The sequence below is a fragment of the Bos grunniens genome, chromosome 24 (genome assembly GCF_055505025.1).
Source record: "Bos grunniens cultivar Pamir isolate PY7600 chromosome 24, Bosgru_T2T1.0, whole genome shotgun sequence".
NCBI lineage: Eukaryota > Metazoa > Chordata > Mammalia > Artiodactyla > Bovidae > Bos > Bos grunniens.
In genome coordinates, this window is record NC_141188.1 from 5,718,151 (window position 1) to 5,736,150 (window position 18,000).

The 18,000-nt window shown below is 45.1% G+C and overlaps 1 protein-coding gene across 1 annotated transcript in view; it reads left to right on the top strand.

Moving 5' to 3' along the window:
* Positions 1-5,489: 5,489 nt before the first annotated feature.
* The window catches only part of CYB5A (cytochrome b5 type A), a 33,640-nt gene continuing 21,129 nt past the window's right edge, over positions 5,490-18,000 (top strand). Inside the window, exon 1 of the mRNA XM_086372581.1 lies at positions 5,490-5,709. Coding sequence (XP_086228707.1) covers positions 5,581-5,709 — 129 coding nt within the window. The 5' untranslated portion in view covers positions 5,490-5,580. The remainder of the gene's footprint in view (positions 5,710-18,000) is intronic.

An 18,000-nucleotide genomic window follows, 5' to 3' on the forward strand; every position in this document is an offset into this window, starting at 1 on the left:
TGGAGATGGGAATGGCAACCCACTCCAGTATTCTTGCCTGAAAAATCCCATGGGCAGAGAAGCCTGGCAAGCAACAGTCCTTGGGATTGCAAAAAGTCAGAAACAACTGAGCAACTGATACTAATATAGACAAGTAGTGATGTGATCAGATTTTAATTTGGGGTTCATTATTGATGGAAGATGGGTCTGAGAAGTTCAAGACTAAAGGCTGGAAGAACATGTAAGGGAGTTACTGTAAACAGATAGGCAGCTAATCATGAAAGGCAAATCTGGGGCAATGGTAGTAGGGATAAAGAGGAGACTGACCTGTATGATTCCCAGTCTTCTGACTTGGCGGACCTGATGATGATAACACCATCAGCTGTATTTCATAAAATTGTCTAGAACCCTGAATTTCTACAAAGTTAAATAGCATATCTGGAATTTTCCGTGTTGGAGAAGACTCTTGAGAGTCCCTTGGACTGCAAGGAGATCCAACCAGTCCATTCTGAAGGAGATCAGCCCTGGGATTTCTTTGGAAGGAATGATGCTAAAGCTGAAACTCCAGTACTTTGGCCACCTGATTCGAAGAGTTGACTCATTGGAAAAGACTCTGATGCTGGGAGGGATTGGGGGCAGGAGGAGAAGGGGACGACAGAGGATGAGATGGCTGGATGGCATCACTGACTCGATGGACGTGAGTCTCAGTGAACTCCGGGAGTTGGTGATGGACAGGGAGGCCTGGAGTGCTGCGATTCATGGGGTTGCAAAGAGTCGGGCATGACTGAGCGACTGAACTGAACTGAACTGATACCATTTTACTCTGTTCTATTTACTTGTGCTGAAGACAAAAAGATTTTTAAAAATAAATTTAATATTGCAATCATGTACAATCAAACATTTAATCTTTTTATTTACCTGCTTCTACTTAAAGATGGACATATTAAATACAAGGAAATATATAGGAATACATAAAGGAAATACGCCTAAGAATGTATTTATAATAAGATTTCCTACATATAATCAGCTTGCCTTGTCTGAAGTTACTGAGGAATGTTGCCCTTCCTCAGCAGTGAACATATGACATTGTATTCTTTGTGATCAGATGATATCTGTTGCTCTCTACTCCTCATTTCTGCCTCTGATATTCAATTGATTAGAGATTGTCAGCTGACATTCTGGTGTGTTATAAATATACATGGGTAAAACAACTTCAAGTCCATTTTAAAATGAATGAAAATGTAAAAAATTTAGTAAGCTTTGGAAATTATTGCTAATAGATGAGGACTTGTTTGGAAATCAACTACATAGGACATGTATACTAGAGAAATAGATATTTTTAGAAGGGAACAGCTAACCTATGCTAACGTATTTAAAAGACATAGGTTTAATGCAAATTATCCATGTAGATAATTTGAATTGGAGTCCATCTTTGTAGAGTGCCCATTTGTCAAGGGAACCTGCTTTCTATGGTTTAGCAAATATAATGATGTGTCAATGGGAAGTAAAGAGCTGCTGAAGTGTGTCTTGTGCTTGAGTGGCAGGAGGAAGTAGAAAAGGAATAAAAACTGTAATGATATTTGCTTATTTTTGCTTCTTAGTAGAAGAGTGAACTTCTACTACAGTATATTTCACCTGAGGAACTTCAGGAGTAGAGTTGGTTTTCTAAATGTTTATTAAAATGTCTTTGCTGGAGGGAACATCAGGAAGTTTGTAAATATCTGTATTCCTTTTAATTTCTTAGATTTGTTTCTAAATTTGCCTAAATTTACTTCACCTTGGTGGAGATGGAAATGGCATCCCACTCCAGTATTCTTGCCTGGAGAATCCCATGAACAGAGGAGCTGGGGGAATTGCAGTCTATGGGTCGCACAGAGTTGGTCACAACTGAAGTGCACACACATCACCTCGGAGCACTTGCCATGTAGGATGTTTCCTTATACCAGTGTTTTAAAGTAAGGAAGTCTTGTTTGATAATAGCATTTGCTAAAATCTGTTGATTGCTTTCTTTGTGCCAGACCCTGGCTAAACATTTTATAAGCAGTGGCTTAGAGAGTTAACTGATTAGGTCATAGTCATGCATCTGGTAAGTTACTAAACCAGGAATAGGATCCAGGTCACTGGCACCAAAGTTTTGTTTTAATCACTTCTGGAGTTATTCGGAACTGGCACTGAAATCTGAAACAGTCTTGACATTGGATTATAGAGGCAGTTGTCACTGACACACTGCTCTGCCAGAGTCATGCGGAGATTCAGCAGACCTGGGAACTGTTAGGGTAATGGTATACATAGCCTGATTTACTGTTTTTAAAGCATTTAGGACAGTTATAACACTACATACATGTATTTCAAAACAGGAAAAATCCCAATTCAATAATCTAAACTCTCACCTCAAGAAACTAGGAAAAAAAAGAAACCCAAAGCAAGCAGAAGGAAAGACTCGATCAGGAGCAGAAATCAGTGACCAAAAAAGAAAAAAGAAAAACAGTGGAGAAAATCAGACGCCAGAAGTGAGCTCTGGAGAAGGCCATGGCACCCCACTCCAGTACTCTTGCCTGGAAAATCCCATGGATGGAGGAGCCTGGTAGGCTGCAGTCCATGGGGTCGCTAGAGTCGGACACAACTGAGCGACTTCACTTTCACTTTTCACTTTCATGCACTGGAGGAGGAAATGGCGACCCACTCCAGTGTTCTTGCCTGGAGAATCCCAGGGACGGAGGAGCCTGGTGGGCTGCCGTCTATGGGGTCGCACAGAGTCGGACACGACTGAAGCGACTTAGCAGCAGCAGCAGCAGCAGTAGCAGTAGCAGCAGAAGTGAGCTCTTGGAAACAAATCAGTAAACCAACAACACTGTAAATTATACTTTTTAAAAATTTATTATTTTAAATTATTTATTTTAATTGGAGGCTACTTACTTACAATATATGGTGGGTTTTGCCATACATCGACATGAATCAACCCTGGGTGTACATGTGTCCCACCATCCTGAACCCCCCTCCACACCCTCTCCACCCCATCCGTCTGGATTGTCCCAGAGCACCGGATTTGGGTGCCCTGCACCATGCATTGAATTTGTACTGGTAATCTGTTTTACACATGGTAATATACATGTTTCAATACCATTCTCTCTTATCGTGCCACCTTTGCCTTCTCCTGCATAGTCCAAAAGTCTGTTCTTTACATCTGTGTCTCTCTTGCTGTCTTCCATATAGGGTCATTGTTACTGTCTTTCTAAATTCCATATATATGCATTAATATACTGTATTGCTGTTTCTCTTTCTGACTTACTTCACTCTGTATAATAGGCTCCAGTTTCATCCACCTCATTAGAACCGACTCAAATGCATTCTTTTTTATAGATGAGTAATATTCCATTATGTATATGTGCCACAACTTCCTTATCCATTTGTCTGCCAATGGACACCTAGGTTGCTTCTGTGTCCTAGCTATTGTAAAGTGCTGCAGTGAACATTGGGGTACATATGTCTCTTTCAATTCTGGTTTCCTTGATGTGTATGCCCAGCAGTGGTATTGCTGGGTTGTATGGCAGTTCTATTTTGTTTTTTTTTTTTTTTTAAGGAATCTCCACACTGTTCTTCACAGTGGCTGTCCTAGTTTGCATTTCCACCAACAGTGTAAGAGTGTTCCCTTTTCTCCACACTCTCTCCAGCATTTATTGTTTGTAGACTCTTTGATGGCAGTCATTCTGATGGGCGTGAAATGGTACCTCATTGTGGTTTTGATTTGCATTACTCTGATGATGAGTGATGTTGAGCATCTTTTCATGTGTTTGTTAGCCATCTGTATGTCTTCTTTGGAGAAATGTCTGTTTAGTTCTTTGGCCCATTTTTTGATTGGGTCATTTATTTTTCTGGTATTGAGCTGCATGAGTTGCTTGTATATTTTGGAGATTAATTCTTTGTCAGTTACTTTGTTTGCTATTATTTTCTCCCACTCTGAAGGCTGCCTTTTCACCTTGCTTGTAGTTTCCTTTGTTGTGCAAACGCTTTTAAGTTTAATTAGGTCCCATTTATTTATTTTTGTTTTTATTTCCATTATTCTGGGAGGTGGATCACAGAGGATCTTGCTGTGATTTATGTCAGAGAGTGTTCTGCCTATGTTTTCCTCTAAGAGTTTTATAGTTTCTGGTCTTACATTTAGATCTTTAATCCATTTTGAGTTTATTTTTGTTATGGTGTTAGGAAGTGTTCTAGTTTCATTCTTTTACAGGTGGTTGACCAGTTTTCCCAGCACCACTTGTAAACAGACTATCTCTTCTCCATTGTATATTTTTGCCTCCTTTGTAATTTTTTTAAAAAGCACATTGGAAAAAAACAAAAAGAATTACATATCATAAGCAAGTAGGGCTTATTCCAGAGATGCAAGGCTGGTGCAGTATTTGAAAACCAAAGCATTCCATCATGTGAAATGGATAAAGAGTATTTGGAATGTTTGGGAACTTGTCTTCTTGGCCTTGCATTCCTACGGAGGAGGTAAGCAAGGGGGTAGGAAACCAACACTAGCAGCAGCGAGTGGAAAGAACTGTGCTGTTTCCTGGAGGATGACCTACATGTGTAATCCACTGTGTCGTTCTTTTTGGAAGTAAATACCATTGCTGAAAAAGGCCTTAACAAAAATCATAGTCTTTTTTTTTTTTTTTTAACGTGCTGGAATTCTCTCCCCCGCCTTTTAAAAATGGAACATTTGTAAATCTTCCTATGGATGCTCAGCTGGGGAGGCCCTGCTCCAGACTCTATTCCAAGAGCTATCAATCATTTAGAATTTACCTTAAACAATATATTGGTGAGAAAAGACATAAGACACTAATACAAGTACTCGCCTAGTCAGGGGTGAAGAAAGAATAACTTCAGAGCCACCGACGTCCTCAGAACCTACACTTGAGGCCGCTTTTGCTTTTTTGGAACAGTTTCCGGGTTTTGTTTTGTTCTTTTTTTCTCTTGAGAGAATGGGTTAGTTCTGGGGCGGGAGGGGATGGGCCAGGCAGTCACAGAGCCCTGCTCCGGGCAGCACACTCGTCCGGCCACGTCCACCAGGTTGCTCTGCATCGCTCAGCCTCGCAGTGAACGCCTACACTCGCTGCGGAAGGACTCTGTTACAAATTAACGAACGCCCAGGTCTGACCGGATTGGGAAACCGCGGCGATTTTGATGTAGGGTCGCTGCCTTGCACAAGGTGGACTCTGCGCTGGTCACCCGGTCTGGTCCACGCGATCCCGGACGCTCTGACCCCGGGCCACCGCCTTCGGCGCAGACGCGAGTAAACCCCGCCCCCCCGCGCTCTCCTTAACAGTGATTGTGAAGGGCATCTTCTGCAGCCAATCAACACCCGCTCACTGGGCGGGGCCCGCCGGGTTGGTGGAGAGCGTCGGGCGGGGGCGGGGCCCTTGAGCGACAGGAATTCTGGCCAATCATCAGAGGCCGTGCTTCGGCCGCTCCCCTCCTCCGTGCGGGCAGCCCTCCTCAGGAGCGGAGCCGAGCCGGGCAGCGGGGAATGTCCCAGGACGAGTTCGCAGAGACGCCCGCTCTTCTCCGTCCAGCTCTCCTGCTGCCTTTAGGGCCTTAGGCTCGCTGAGTTAAGAAATGGCCGAGGAGTCCAGCAAAGCCGTTAAGTACTACACCCTGGAAGAGATCCAGAAGCACAACAACAGCAAGAGCACCTGGCTGATCCTGCACTACAAAGTGTACGATTTGACCAAATTTTTGGAGGAGGTGAGTTGATGGAGGCAGGATGCCGATCGGGGCTTGCGGGGCTCCCTGCCGAGACTTACCTTGCGGGGCAGGATTGATCTGCGCACGACTCCTCGTGCACACCTGAGTGTGCTCACCCGCGCGGGAGCACCGGGCTCTGCACACTTGGGAGCACTCCCCTCATCCACACGCCTGTGTCTCTGCCTCCCTCTGTGTGCGCGCTGCCTGAGTGCACACCTGGGAGCGGACCCCGAGTTTGTACCCTTGAGTCTGTGCGCCCGCGTGTTTGTCCCCGGAGGCTGCACCTTCGTGTGCGAACACCTGGGGGCGACCGGAGGTGCATAGGTGCTGCGGCCAGGTGAGCCAGTTTGGCAGACCGCGGCACGCCCTCATGGGGCGGGAGCAGATTCCCCGGACCCTGCGCGGGCAGGTGGGAGAGCCGCGCTTCGCACTTAGTGGGGAGCAAAGTCGCACGTGGAATTGAGGGCGCAACCAGGGAGGACTTTTGAAGGTCCTTTTTATCTTGAGTTTGCATAGGCCAGGTCTTCATCTAGGACCAGGGTCGTGCCACTTATTATTCCTGGAGTGGATTCCTAATTGGAGCCGGTGCCACTCCACCATCCACGTCCAGTCACCTGCTGTTCACCTAGAAGGCGCCCAGTGATATTTAAGGTATCCAGTGCTGACTTCAGTGAGGCGCAGTCCTGGACTCCTGCGAGCGGCTGGGGTGGGGGTCGGGGGTGAGGGGGCGAGTGGCAGTGAGGAAGGGGGGAGGGACAGACAAGTGAAAAGAGCCAGTGCGACTTCACCCTTAGGCAGCTTTGGGAATTGTAAAGTAGCTGGGTAACTTAGAGGAAAGCAATCCTTAGCCTTGATTCTTTGCATTGATTATACTTTTTTGCAATAAATTCTAAGGGGTTTTTGTTTGCTACTTTGTGTGTGTGTGTGTGAGGGCGGGGTTCAGTCATAAAATTTTTTTTAAACAATTTTTTATTGGAGTATAATTGCTTTACAATGTTGTGTTAGTCTCTGCTGTACAACCAAGTGAATCAGCTATATGTATACATACATCCCCTCCTTCTTTTTTAAATTTATTTTTAATTGAAGGATAATTGCTTTACAGAATTTTGTTGTTTTCTGTCAACATGTAACACTCTCCTTCATTCCCCCAGACAATAAATGGGAATGTTTAGTGATGGGAATTCTTTACATAGTTTGTGAGAAAAATGAAGATAGAGGCCTGATCTGAGCTGGATCACAATTTGTATCAAAAGACATTTGTTTTGCAGAGAATGCTTAATTTTTTTAAAGGTTGAAGTTGTTTATTAGTAACATATTTTACTGTTAAATTGTTACCAGGTGATGTACCAGAAGGTAAAATAGTGTCTTGATGTGGTCAAGAGTGGTTTATAGCAGAGGGTCAGATCTGTCCTATCCCTTCTGCTGAGCGACAGAGCTTATTTGCTATTAGAATTTCTTGAACAATCTTGTATCATAACATCAGGCCTAATTGATGCCAGATGTCTACTTAAAACTGTTCCATCCCCATTCCCAGGGTATGTATAATTGTGGGATTTTAAAATCCAATGTGTACATACTTTATTGGTGTCTATAAAATAGTATTTATCAAGTGAAAAAGTGAAAGTGAAGTCGCTCAGTTGTGTCCAACTCTTTGCGACCCCATGGACCATAGCCCGCCAGGCTCTCCATCTATGGAATTTTCCAGGCAAGAGTACTGGAGTGGGTTGCCATTTCCTTCTCCAGGGAATCTTCCTGACACAGGGATTGAACCCGGGTCTCCCGAACGGCAGGCAGACTCTACCGTCTGAGCCACCAGGATATTTTATTTGATGAAGCATTTGACATTTTTTCTTTTTTGTGGGGTCTGTCGTGTTCATTACTGTCTCGCTCACCAGATGTCAGTATCATCTCCACCCCCTCACCCCCTTCCGCAAGACAACCAAAAATGTCTCCAACTCTTGTCAAATGTTCCCTTGGGGATAACAAAGTCACTCCCAGTCAAGAATCACTGCCCTAAGGTATATCTTGCATGGCTTTTTTTATGGAACATTTCTCAGAAGATAAGAGATTATTAAACTGTACTATAAACCATTTACTCTTATATTTCATTCTTATGAGGCAGAAAAGGAATTGCACAAAGTTTCTAAACAAAACCGGAAGAGATGCAGACCAGCTGTTCAGTGGGTGAATCAGCTGACAGCAGATTCTGTTTCTCACTCAGTTTTTAAGACCCTCTTTAAAAGGAGCTTGGGGAGAACATCTCTCAAGAAAAAAAATGTGATGAATCACATTTATCACTAATATTTGATAACTAATACTTGTAGCTAGGTAACTCAAAACTACTGTTTGTAGTGAGATAAATAAAAACAAATTTTTAGCGTTTCATGTATACCAAACTTTTCTTAATTGCTACTTGGTAAAGTGCTCTTTCAGAGAGTATTACCTACCTATAACGCATTTTAGTCAGTTCTAGTGAGGTGGATGAACCTAGAGCCTGTTATACAGAGCAAAGTAAGTCAGAAAAACAAACACTGTATATTAATGCATATATATATATATATGTATATATGGAATCTTGAAAGTGGTATTGGTGAACCTGTTTGCAGGGAAGGAATGGAGACACAGACAGACACCAGACTTGTGGGCACTCGGGAATGGGAAAGAGCGGGACAGGCTGAGAGAGCCGCTTGAAACATGCACATCACCATATGTAAAGTAGATGGCCAGTGGGCATTTGCTCTTTGACACAGGAAGCTCAAACCTGTGCTCTGTGATAACCTAGAGGATGAGGTGGGAGGTGGTAGGGAGGTTCAACAGGGAGGGGACATATGTATACTATGACTGATTCACATCACTGTGTGGCAGAAACCAACACAACATCAAAAAGCAGTTATCCTCCAATTAAAAAAAAAAATTAGCCTACCTTAACTTGAGTTTGGAATACCACTACCCTCTGGTACTAACACTGTTCCTTTTGATCAGTGGTCCAGAATCTGCTGAGTTCTTATCATGGAGACTGTGGAACCTGAGAGGAAAGAGATACCATTTCTATTCTCAAAAGCTTCCGTTTGAGGAAGCAGGAATAACACAGTAAACAATGCAATGGGCGGGGATTTAAGCACAGAAAGCTGTGCTCCATCAGCCAGAGTCTGGTTCAGTGATGGGGAGTAGACCCAGAGTGGCTGTGTGAGGTGTCAGGCTTGGGCTCTGGTGAGTGGGGCCTAATGTCAGTGGTAACAGATGGGCTCCCAGACCTGGTCTGGGTTAAGGTAAGAACCAGGACAGTGGCTGTGCAGTGGGAGCTCTCAGAAGGGTGAAGGCATGCAGCGAGGAGAGAGGCTCACCAGCCTGCTCGAGCTGGTCATCGGCAGGCCGGCCTTCCCAGAACCTTGGAGGGGCCAGCTGTTCTATTTGCTGTTACCACTGGTTTCCCTTCTGTATCCATCTCTGATTAATGCCGTGTCAGTCTCTGGCTTCCTGCCCCCTAGCACAGCCATCCTAAGATTCCCCGTGACTTCCTGCATCTTAAACACACATCTCATTCAGAGACCTGCAGGGTGCCCTGCTGGTGTTTCACTTCTTCTAGATTCCTCCTGTTCCATCACTTTATTATTCCAGTGCTGTTTAATTCCATCCCTTCTTCTGAAACAAAGAGCCCGGCAGATCTGTTTCTCCCTGCTTGCCCTGCTCCCTTTCTTTGTCATTTAAAACTCCAGAAATTCATCAAAGTTCTGCATGCTAACTAAAGAATATTCTCTGTGTGTGTGTTCAGTTGCTAAGTCTCTCCGTCCAACTCTTTTGTGACCCCATGGACCATAGCCCGCCAGGCTCCTCTGTCCATGGAGTTGTCCAGGCAAGAATACTGGAGTGGGTTGCCATTTCCTCCTCCAGGGGATCTTCTCAATCCAGGGATTAAAACTGTATCTCGCGTCTCCTGCTCTGACAGGCGGATTCTTTACCACTTAGTTCCATCAAAGAATATTTTGCTCTCCCTAATTTACCCAAATATGAAAGAAGTTTGTTTTTTGTTTTTTGCCTTCCTACCGCTAAAGTGGACTTTCAGTCTTTATGGGCTAGATCTCCTTATATATCATAGCTTTATAGGCACGTGTGCATTCCAGTTGAGAAAGTATGTACTGCGATGCGTGGAAGGGAGTCCTAGTCTGTGCCTGTGCTCTCTGTCCCTCATGTGCCTTATTTAATGTAAAACAGCAGGATGACAATGGTACCAATTTCTAAGGGTTAAGATAAGAATTAAAATAATGCTGGCTAAACAAACAGCACGACAGCAAGCGTGTGGTCTGCACAGTGAATGCAAACCCCTGTACCTGCGCAAGTCACGGACGGGCATGGATTCTGTAGCACCATACGTAGCTGAGTGAGAATATGAGATTGTAGGTGAAGGTGTAAATTTGGCACATGACACTGAGTTGAAACAAGAGAGTGTTACGAAAGTTATACCGTCTGGTCAAGAATACCAGTGAAGCTTCTAAGTTGTGCATTGAGCTCCATCTCCAGGAATAATAGTCTTATAAAGCTGTTTTGTTTTCCAGAGAAGAGGAGACACCTGAGAGGGAAGACTGGCTCGCGTTTGCTGGCAATCTGAATAGCAGCAGGTGTTCAGTTACTATCTGACACTGGCTACCACATTGTGAGCCTCATTGCCCACGTATTTTGAAAAAGGTGGTTTGTGTTTTTTCAATTCTGATTTCTAGTTTTTGAATTCATATTTGTGAAGTTGAGTCTTGTCATTTCTGATTGTGTTGTTAGCAAGGTTAATGATTATAGAACTTTGGGGCCAGGGAGAGAAATGATTTGCTTTCCCCTTTCTGCAGCTGAGGCAATAGCATTTATCCAGGTTTTACCAGTACTGTAGGAGAAGAAAGTATGACTTAATAGATTGCAGTAATATTGCTTTCAGTTCAAGTCATTACATGTTTCATTTGTAAAACAAGCATCTTGAAAAATATTAAGAAGCATAATACTTAGTGTCAAGTTGCACCCCTTCCTTTATATGATCAAAATGGAAACATTTCTACAGAATGTTTTCTGGTGAGCTTGGGGCTCTGGTGCTCTGTTTCTGCACCTTAGATGTCCTTTCACAGCTTCTGCCTCACGGAGCTATCGGTCCCCGACTCATTTCTGCTTTTGGAGTCTTAGGCAGTGTACTTTATAGCAGTTTTTGTTTTAGGGACTTACTTTCTGTGATTTTTCCTCGAATATGGCTACCCACTTTGCAGAGGCAAATGGTTCCAGGCCTGGGGGGTCCAGGAACAGAGTGTGGGTGTGGGTGCTTACAACTCAGTGTCTTTAATTTTGAAAAACACAAAAGACCCTACATCTTTACCCTTGGTAGGACTGTCATATTTAGTACTAAAATCCGAAATGCCTTTGCCTTTCTTCAAGGAAGTTTGATAATACTCTGAATCTTATACTATTAAAAAGCTACAGTTGCAACTATGTCTTTGAGTATGAAACAGAAAGGTTATTATTATTCAACATATGTAGTTTAGTAAGTAGAACTCAGAAAATGTGAAATCCTTAGGCGGAAAATAAAAAGGGAGCCCTGGTGGTAAAGGTAGCGTAGGCTTCTTGGTAAACGGGCATCAGAGCCTCAGCTCACATGGTGGTGTGAGCCTGAGGGCAGGGCCTCCTGTATAGTTTCTGCTTGTGTCTGTGGAACTTTCTGGTGCTTTTGAGAAGAGGGCCCAAGAGTGCTTGTGAGGCTACTTTGTTTTGAAACAGTAAAAAGAAAAAAATCAAACATTTAACATTGTTGACTTCTGGTTTTTGTTTATCTTTAAGATGGATAGTTCTGACTAAGGGAGAACAGATTATGCCCGCCAGTTTAGATAAGTCAAAGAATAAATAATGGTCATTTCTACTTAGTACAGATATCTATTAAAAGTCCTCGAAAGCCACAGAAGACAGCCAGTAAGTACCAGTTATTATCATGGAGTCAGAACAGCCCTTGTCGCATTAGACATTCATGGGGATGTATTGTGGGGGGTTGGGGGTGAGGAAAGCCAGATCTAGTCCTAGTATTATTTTTGAGGTGACCTCAGGCAAGGCAGGTGAATACTTTAAATCGTTTTCTTCATTCCTCCGTGGGGAATATCCTGCACCTGCCTATACTTCAGATTTGTGAACACTGGAAGAAGAATGTGTGTGAAAACACTTGGAAAAGTATGTTAATATTTCACTTAAAGTTTTCTTATGAAATAAGTGTCATAATTACTTTTTGTTCTGCGGTAGGACCAATATTTACTTCGTAGGAACACATCTCAGAATCTACAATGATGTGCTCGCTTCAGCAGCACATATACAGAAATTGCAGTGTTAGCCAGTAAATAGAAATGGTTCAAAATACAAATATTCACTAGAAGTATGTCGTTCAGTCACTCAGTCATGTCCGACTCTTAGGGACCCCGTGGACTGCAGCACATCAACCTTCCCTGTTATTCACCATCTCCCAGAGCTTGCTCAAACTCATGTCCATTGAATCAGTGATGCCATCTAAGCATCTCATCCTCTGTCACCCCCTTTTCCTTGTGCCTCAGTCTTTCCCAGCACCAGGGTCTTTTTCAGTGAGTCAGCTCTTCACATCAGGTGGCCAAAGTATTGGAGCAAAGTATTGGCCTGAGGTAACAGCAGACTAGCTCAGGATTTAAGAAGCAGTGGCTCAAAGCCACAGTTTTGAAGTCGGTTTTCTTGGAAACATTTGCTTCCCTGTGTTTATTTGAGAGCTGCTTGTGTCTTGCACAGAGTCGTGAGCTGGGACCAGGAGGGTGAGTTGGAGAGGTGGGGCTCAGTCTGTGCTGGGCAGGGAGCAGGTGGCCTGTGCTGATGCTGGGAGGATCTGGAAGCTGCGTGGTTCAGGGAGTGGGCGGCCTAACTGCCTAAGGTGTCAGGCGTCCCCGTGCCTGGCGTGCAGGCCAGCAACCGGCGGCCCTTCTGTGGTGAAGGCCCTGGCCTGTCCAGCGTCTACCTGCTTCTTTGAGAGCCTGCTCTTGCTAACCATGGGCAGGCTGTTGACTGAGCTTCATGCAACTCTGTCACAAACTGGCCAGGACACCAAACAGATCCAGCCTGCTCTCAGAAAGCGTTAAGTCATGCTAGTCACACGCCTTCCCCTGGTGGAAGTCCTCAGTGGGTTAACAGTGACGGAGTGGACACTTTGCGAACGTTGGCTGACCCTCAGTGTGTGCTTGATAGAACTCTAAATGCTCTTTGTGTGTACACCCCTCCTTCACACTGATACTTTTACTCCTCGAAACCATCTTTTCAGGTTGGTGGTGGCGGTGGTCGTGGCATTCACCTTTTTAAAGCAGGTTGGTGGTGGTGGTGGTCGTGGTATTCACCTTTTTAAAGGATAGAAAAAGGTGGCTTGGAATGTTCAGTAACCTGCTCAAGACATTCCACCAGTGACGATCCAGCCAGGGTTTAAATCTGGGACTAGGACTCAGGGATTTTGCTAATTCTGTGATTAGGGTGTGAGGACTAAGGTAACTAGTACAGCTTTAAAGGAAAAGAGCCATCCAGGTGGTACACAGTCGCTGTTATTTGCTTGAGATTTCCTCCGCAGCAACCGCCATCCCGGCGTTCTCCGTAGGAAGCAGGGAGAAAGTGAAGGAAAGTCGTGAAAGAATAAAAAGAAAACCTTTGTAAGGCAAAAGGCAAAAGTGTGCTTTTCTCTCCACCCCTGCTGTCATTTTACAGTGTCGCCTTCTAGAAGGTGGCGAAACCAGCCGTTCCAGGTTTCCTCAGGGGAGTTTTTTAGTAGATTCTGGGGGAGTCTTCAAGGATGACTCCTCGTGTTAGGATTTGTTCCTCACACAGATGACTTCAGGATGATCTTAAGAAGCCGTATAATTTCAGTCAGGAAGGAGATTGCTGGGCTCGGGTGCAGAGGGTTATTGTTGTTCTCTGGACGCCCTCTTAAATAACTGGCCTGGAAGGGCTTGTCCTGCATGGAAATCGGATGCGGCTTCTGCTCTGATAAAGCCCTTCTGTGGGTTCAGTGGACACCCTGCCCGCCCCTCCCACCCGCTTGCTGATCCTCTGTGCTCTGGGTGGCACCGTGTTTCCTTGACTGCCAGCGCCTCCCCCACACACACGTGGCTCCTGGGCGCCTCGGGCAGGCCTCTCCCTCCTTCCTTCATGCCATTTCCTGTCTTCATCCTCCTTTCTTATGACTCTAGTTCTTAGACTGTCTTCCCCTTCAGAGCATGTGTCCTGCAACCCTCGTGGCTCAGTCAGTAAAGAATCTGCCTGCAATGCGGGAGACCCAGTTTCAATCCCTGGGTCAGGAAGATCCCCTGGAGAAGGGACTGGCCGCCTACTCCAGTATTCTTGCCTGCAGAATTCCGTGGACAGAGGAGCCTGGCGAGCTACAGTCTGTACGGTCACAAAGAGTCAGACATGACTGGGTGACTAACATTTTCACACTTTCACTTTCATCACATTGGTTGTTGCTTTATGAGTTTTCAGTTCAGATAATTATTAGGTTGTTATTATATGAAAGGATATAATTTCTGGAAGGACGTAAAGAGCTTCATTTTCTGGAAACAGACTGTCGTTTCTCTTCCCAGTGCATGTAGAATAAGGTGCCGCCCCTCTCCTGGTGCAGGAACCTCAGCTGTTGCATTACCACCACCTCGCCCTCCATGCCTTTCTGTGTCCCTAACAAGCGGGGCTTGTTTCTGCCCAGAGACTTCGTGCGGCTTCCCTCTGCCTGGTGCGCCCTCCTTCATCACACACTGCAGGTCACCGCCCAGTGTCTCTTCCTGACACAGGGATTTCCTGCCTCAGCCTGCAGTGTCAGAGAGTCCTGGGCTCTGTGTTTTCCACTTTGGCTCTGCTGACTCAGCCAGGGTCACGACTTCAGCTGTGCTGACAGCTCCTGGATTTCTACCTCTAGGTTACAGAGACCTCCCTCCCTCCTACACTCTGGATTCTTGCATCCGAAACCCCCTTCATGTCTGCTCTCGGATCTCTGACACGCTTCTCAGACCCAGCGTGTTAAAGACCGAGCTGACCTTTCCTCTCACGGTGTGCTCCACTGGCACCTTCCCCATCTCAGTGATGACAGGCCCATCTGTTTGCGTCCTGTCTGATCCTTTTGTCTCTCTCACACCCGCACTTTCCCCAGAACATTCTGTGTGCTCAGCTTTTACAATGAAGTCAGATCTGACTGGTCTGTCTTCTCCCCTGTGCTGTCTCCCGGCTCTGAGCACCATCACCTCCCGCTTGGTGGCCTTCGCCCCTGACTTTTACTGTCTTATAGTCGAGTGCTATTTAAAGACGTCAGATCATGTCCCTTTCCTGTTTAAACATCTTCAGGGGCTAATTACACCACTCAGTTTACAACTTTGGATATAGCTGCAATAATCAAAAAAGTGTGGTGCTGGTCAGAGAGACATGTACACAGATCAGTGGAACAGAGTAGAGAAACCAGAAATAGATGCACACGGATGCTTTTGACTTTTGACGGAAATGCAAAAGCAATCTGATGCAGGAAGGACAGCCTTTTTAACAAATGGTGCTGGAACAATTGGACATCAGTAGTCAAGAATATAAATCTTGACCCAAACATCACACTTTGTACAAAAATTAACCCCAGGTAGATCATAGATCTAAGTATAAAATTTTTAAAACTTTCAAGAGACTTACGATTAGGCAAAGAGTTCTTAGACATAACAGGGAAAGCATGATTCATAAAAGAAAAAGTGGATAAATTTGACTTCATAAAAATGAAAAACTTCTGTTCTTTAAAAGACGCTGTTAAGAGAATGAAATGACAGAGGCATTGACCAGGAGAAATCTTTTTCTAATCTCATATCTGACAGAAGATATATTTAGAATATATAAAGAATTTTCTAACCTCAACAATAAGGAAACAAATAATCCAAATAGAAGAATGGCGAAAAAGACTTGAACAGACATTTCCTCCAAGAAGACATATGAATGGCAAATGTCAACGTGAAAAGATGTCCAACATCACTAGCTGTTGCTGCTGCTGCTGCTAAGTCGCTTTAGTCATGTCCGACTCTGCGACCCCAGAGACAGCTGCCCACAAGGCTCTGCCGTCCCTGGGATTCTCCAGGCAAGAACACTGGAGTGGGTTGCCATTTCCTTCTCCAGTGCGTGAAAGTGAAACGTGAAAGTGAAGTCGCTCCGTCATGTCCAACTCTTAGCGACCCCATGGACTGCAGCCTACCAGGCTCCTCTGTCCATGGGATTTTCCAGGCAAGAGTACTGGAGTGGAGTGCCATTGCCTTCTCCGTCAGTGGCTGTTAGGGAAATGCAAATTAAAACCACAGCTACTACAACATACCTGTTAGATTGGCTACAGTAAACAAAAAAAACTCCAGGTAACCCGGATGCCGGTGAGGACGTGGAAATCCTAAACTGGTCTTGCATTGCTAGTGAGAATACAGAGTGATACAGACACATTGGAATCAGTGTACACATTTTAAAATCTATGCTAAATGTAGACTTACTATGTGACCCAGCAGTAGGCCTCCTTGACAGTAGTCCTAGAGAAAGGAAAACTTACATCCACATAAAAGCCTATATGCAGATCCCAGCAACTAGAACAATGCTGGCACAGAAAGAGGAGTTGACACTGATTAATTGAATGAATAATTAAAAGTCGATAAGTATAAATAATGTCAGACAATAGATACAGAATGGCTGTTGGGCTGGCAGCTTTACTTGTAAAGCCCCAAACTGGAAACAGCTCACATGTTCCTCATTGGGTTCCTGATTAGACTGGTAGATTGTGGAGGGAATACCCCAACTGGAAATAGCTCACATGTTCCTTGGTGGGTTCCTGGTTAGACTGGTTGATGCATGGAGGGAATACCACTCAGCAATAAAAAGGGAACAAAGCAACCAGTGGCTCAGTGCTATAGAATCCACCTGCTGCTGCAGGAGACACAAGGGATGCGGGTTCGATCCCTGGGTTGGGAGGGTCCCCTGGAGAAGGAAATGGCAACCCGCTCCAGGATTCTTGCCTGGGAAATCCCATGCACAGAGGAGCCTGGTGGGCTGCAGTTCATGGAGTTGCGAAGAGTCAGACACGACTGAGTGAATACACCACCACCACCAAGGCATCTCCAAGGCCCTGCGTCACTTGGCACCCAGTTGCACCTGTTTCTGTCTCTGGTGTCTCCTCTGGCTGCCAGCGCATCCTGCATCACACATGCTGATGCCCTTGCTCTTCTGTGAACTTGTCAGGACCCCTCCCCCCATATGGAAAGTTATCCCCCAGATCCCAGCAGGCTTCCTCCTTCACCTGCTCTGAGAGGCCTCTCCTGACCTCTGTTTCCCACCGGCCATCTCCCCAGCCCCCTGCGTTCCTGACCCCACCACCTTGCTCTGGTTTCTCTTTTTCCCTATCACCTTCTAACATGTTGTATAATTTACCTATCATGTTTGTGGCTTATCTGTCGCCCTCCTCTGGAATGTATACTTGTGAGTACAGGAGTTTCTTTCTGCTTTATTCCCTGGTTATATCCTAGCAACCGGAACAATGCTGGCACAATAAATATTTATTGAATGAATAAGTAGAAGTTTATAAGTGTAAAATATTAGAAAATCAATGTGGAATGGCTGTTGTTCTAGCTTGGATAATTTCCTGACAGCTTGTTTTATTTCTCTCTTACCTCTAGTTGCCTGCTGTAGCCATTAAAAAAAAATTTTTTTTATGCTAGCTGTAAAAGGAAAGACCAGCCTGAGGATCTGGTGTTGAGGAGGACTGGTTCCGCCCTCAGGCCCCCTCTCTGTCCACCTTGGGTCTCAGCCGTCGCCTGTCCTGTCCTCTCATCTTCTGGCCGTTCCAAGTCCAGGTGGATCCCAGAGGAAACAGAGGAACAGCCCCTTCTAGATCGTGACCCATCTGCCGCTGGGCTCTCAGCCTCAGTGGCTTTGCTTGTTCTTACGGGGAACGCTGGGTTGAGTCAGCTCACGCGGCATGTGGTGTGTGTTCCAGCCCCTCTCCATGTCTCAGTGTCCCCTGCTCTTGTCTCTCAGAGGCAGATGTGCCCTGCCCCATCCTCTAGTCCAAGATCATGACCTCTCCATCAGGGACTTAACGTTCCCTTCAGGGGCCAAAGGAGTTGCTGTGTCTCCAGTGAACTCACTTATATTTCCTACTGAGACATGTTTAGTGATGGTAGAATTAAAAATATCGGTCCAGGCACACTGACCGATGTCAAGTTATGCCAAGTTACCTCTGATTCATGGTAAATTTGGAGCCACACATTTCCTGTCTCAATGCTAAAAGTA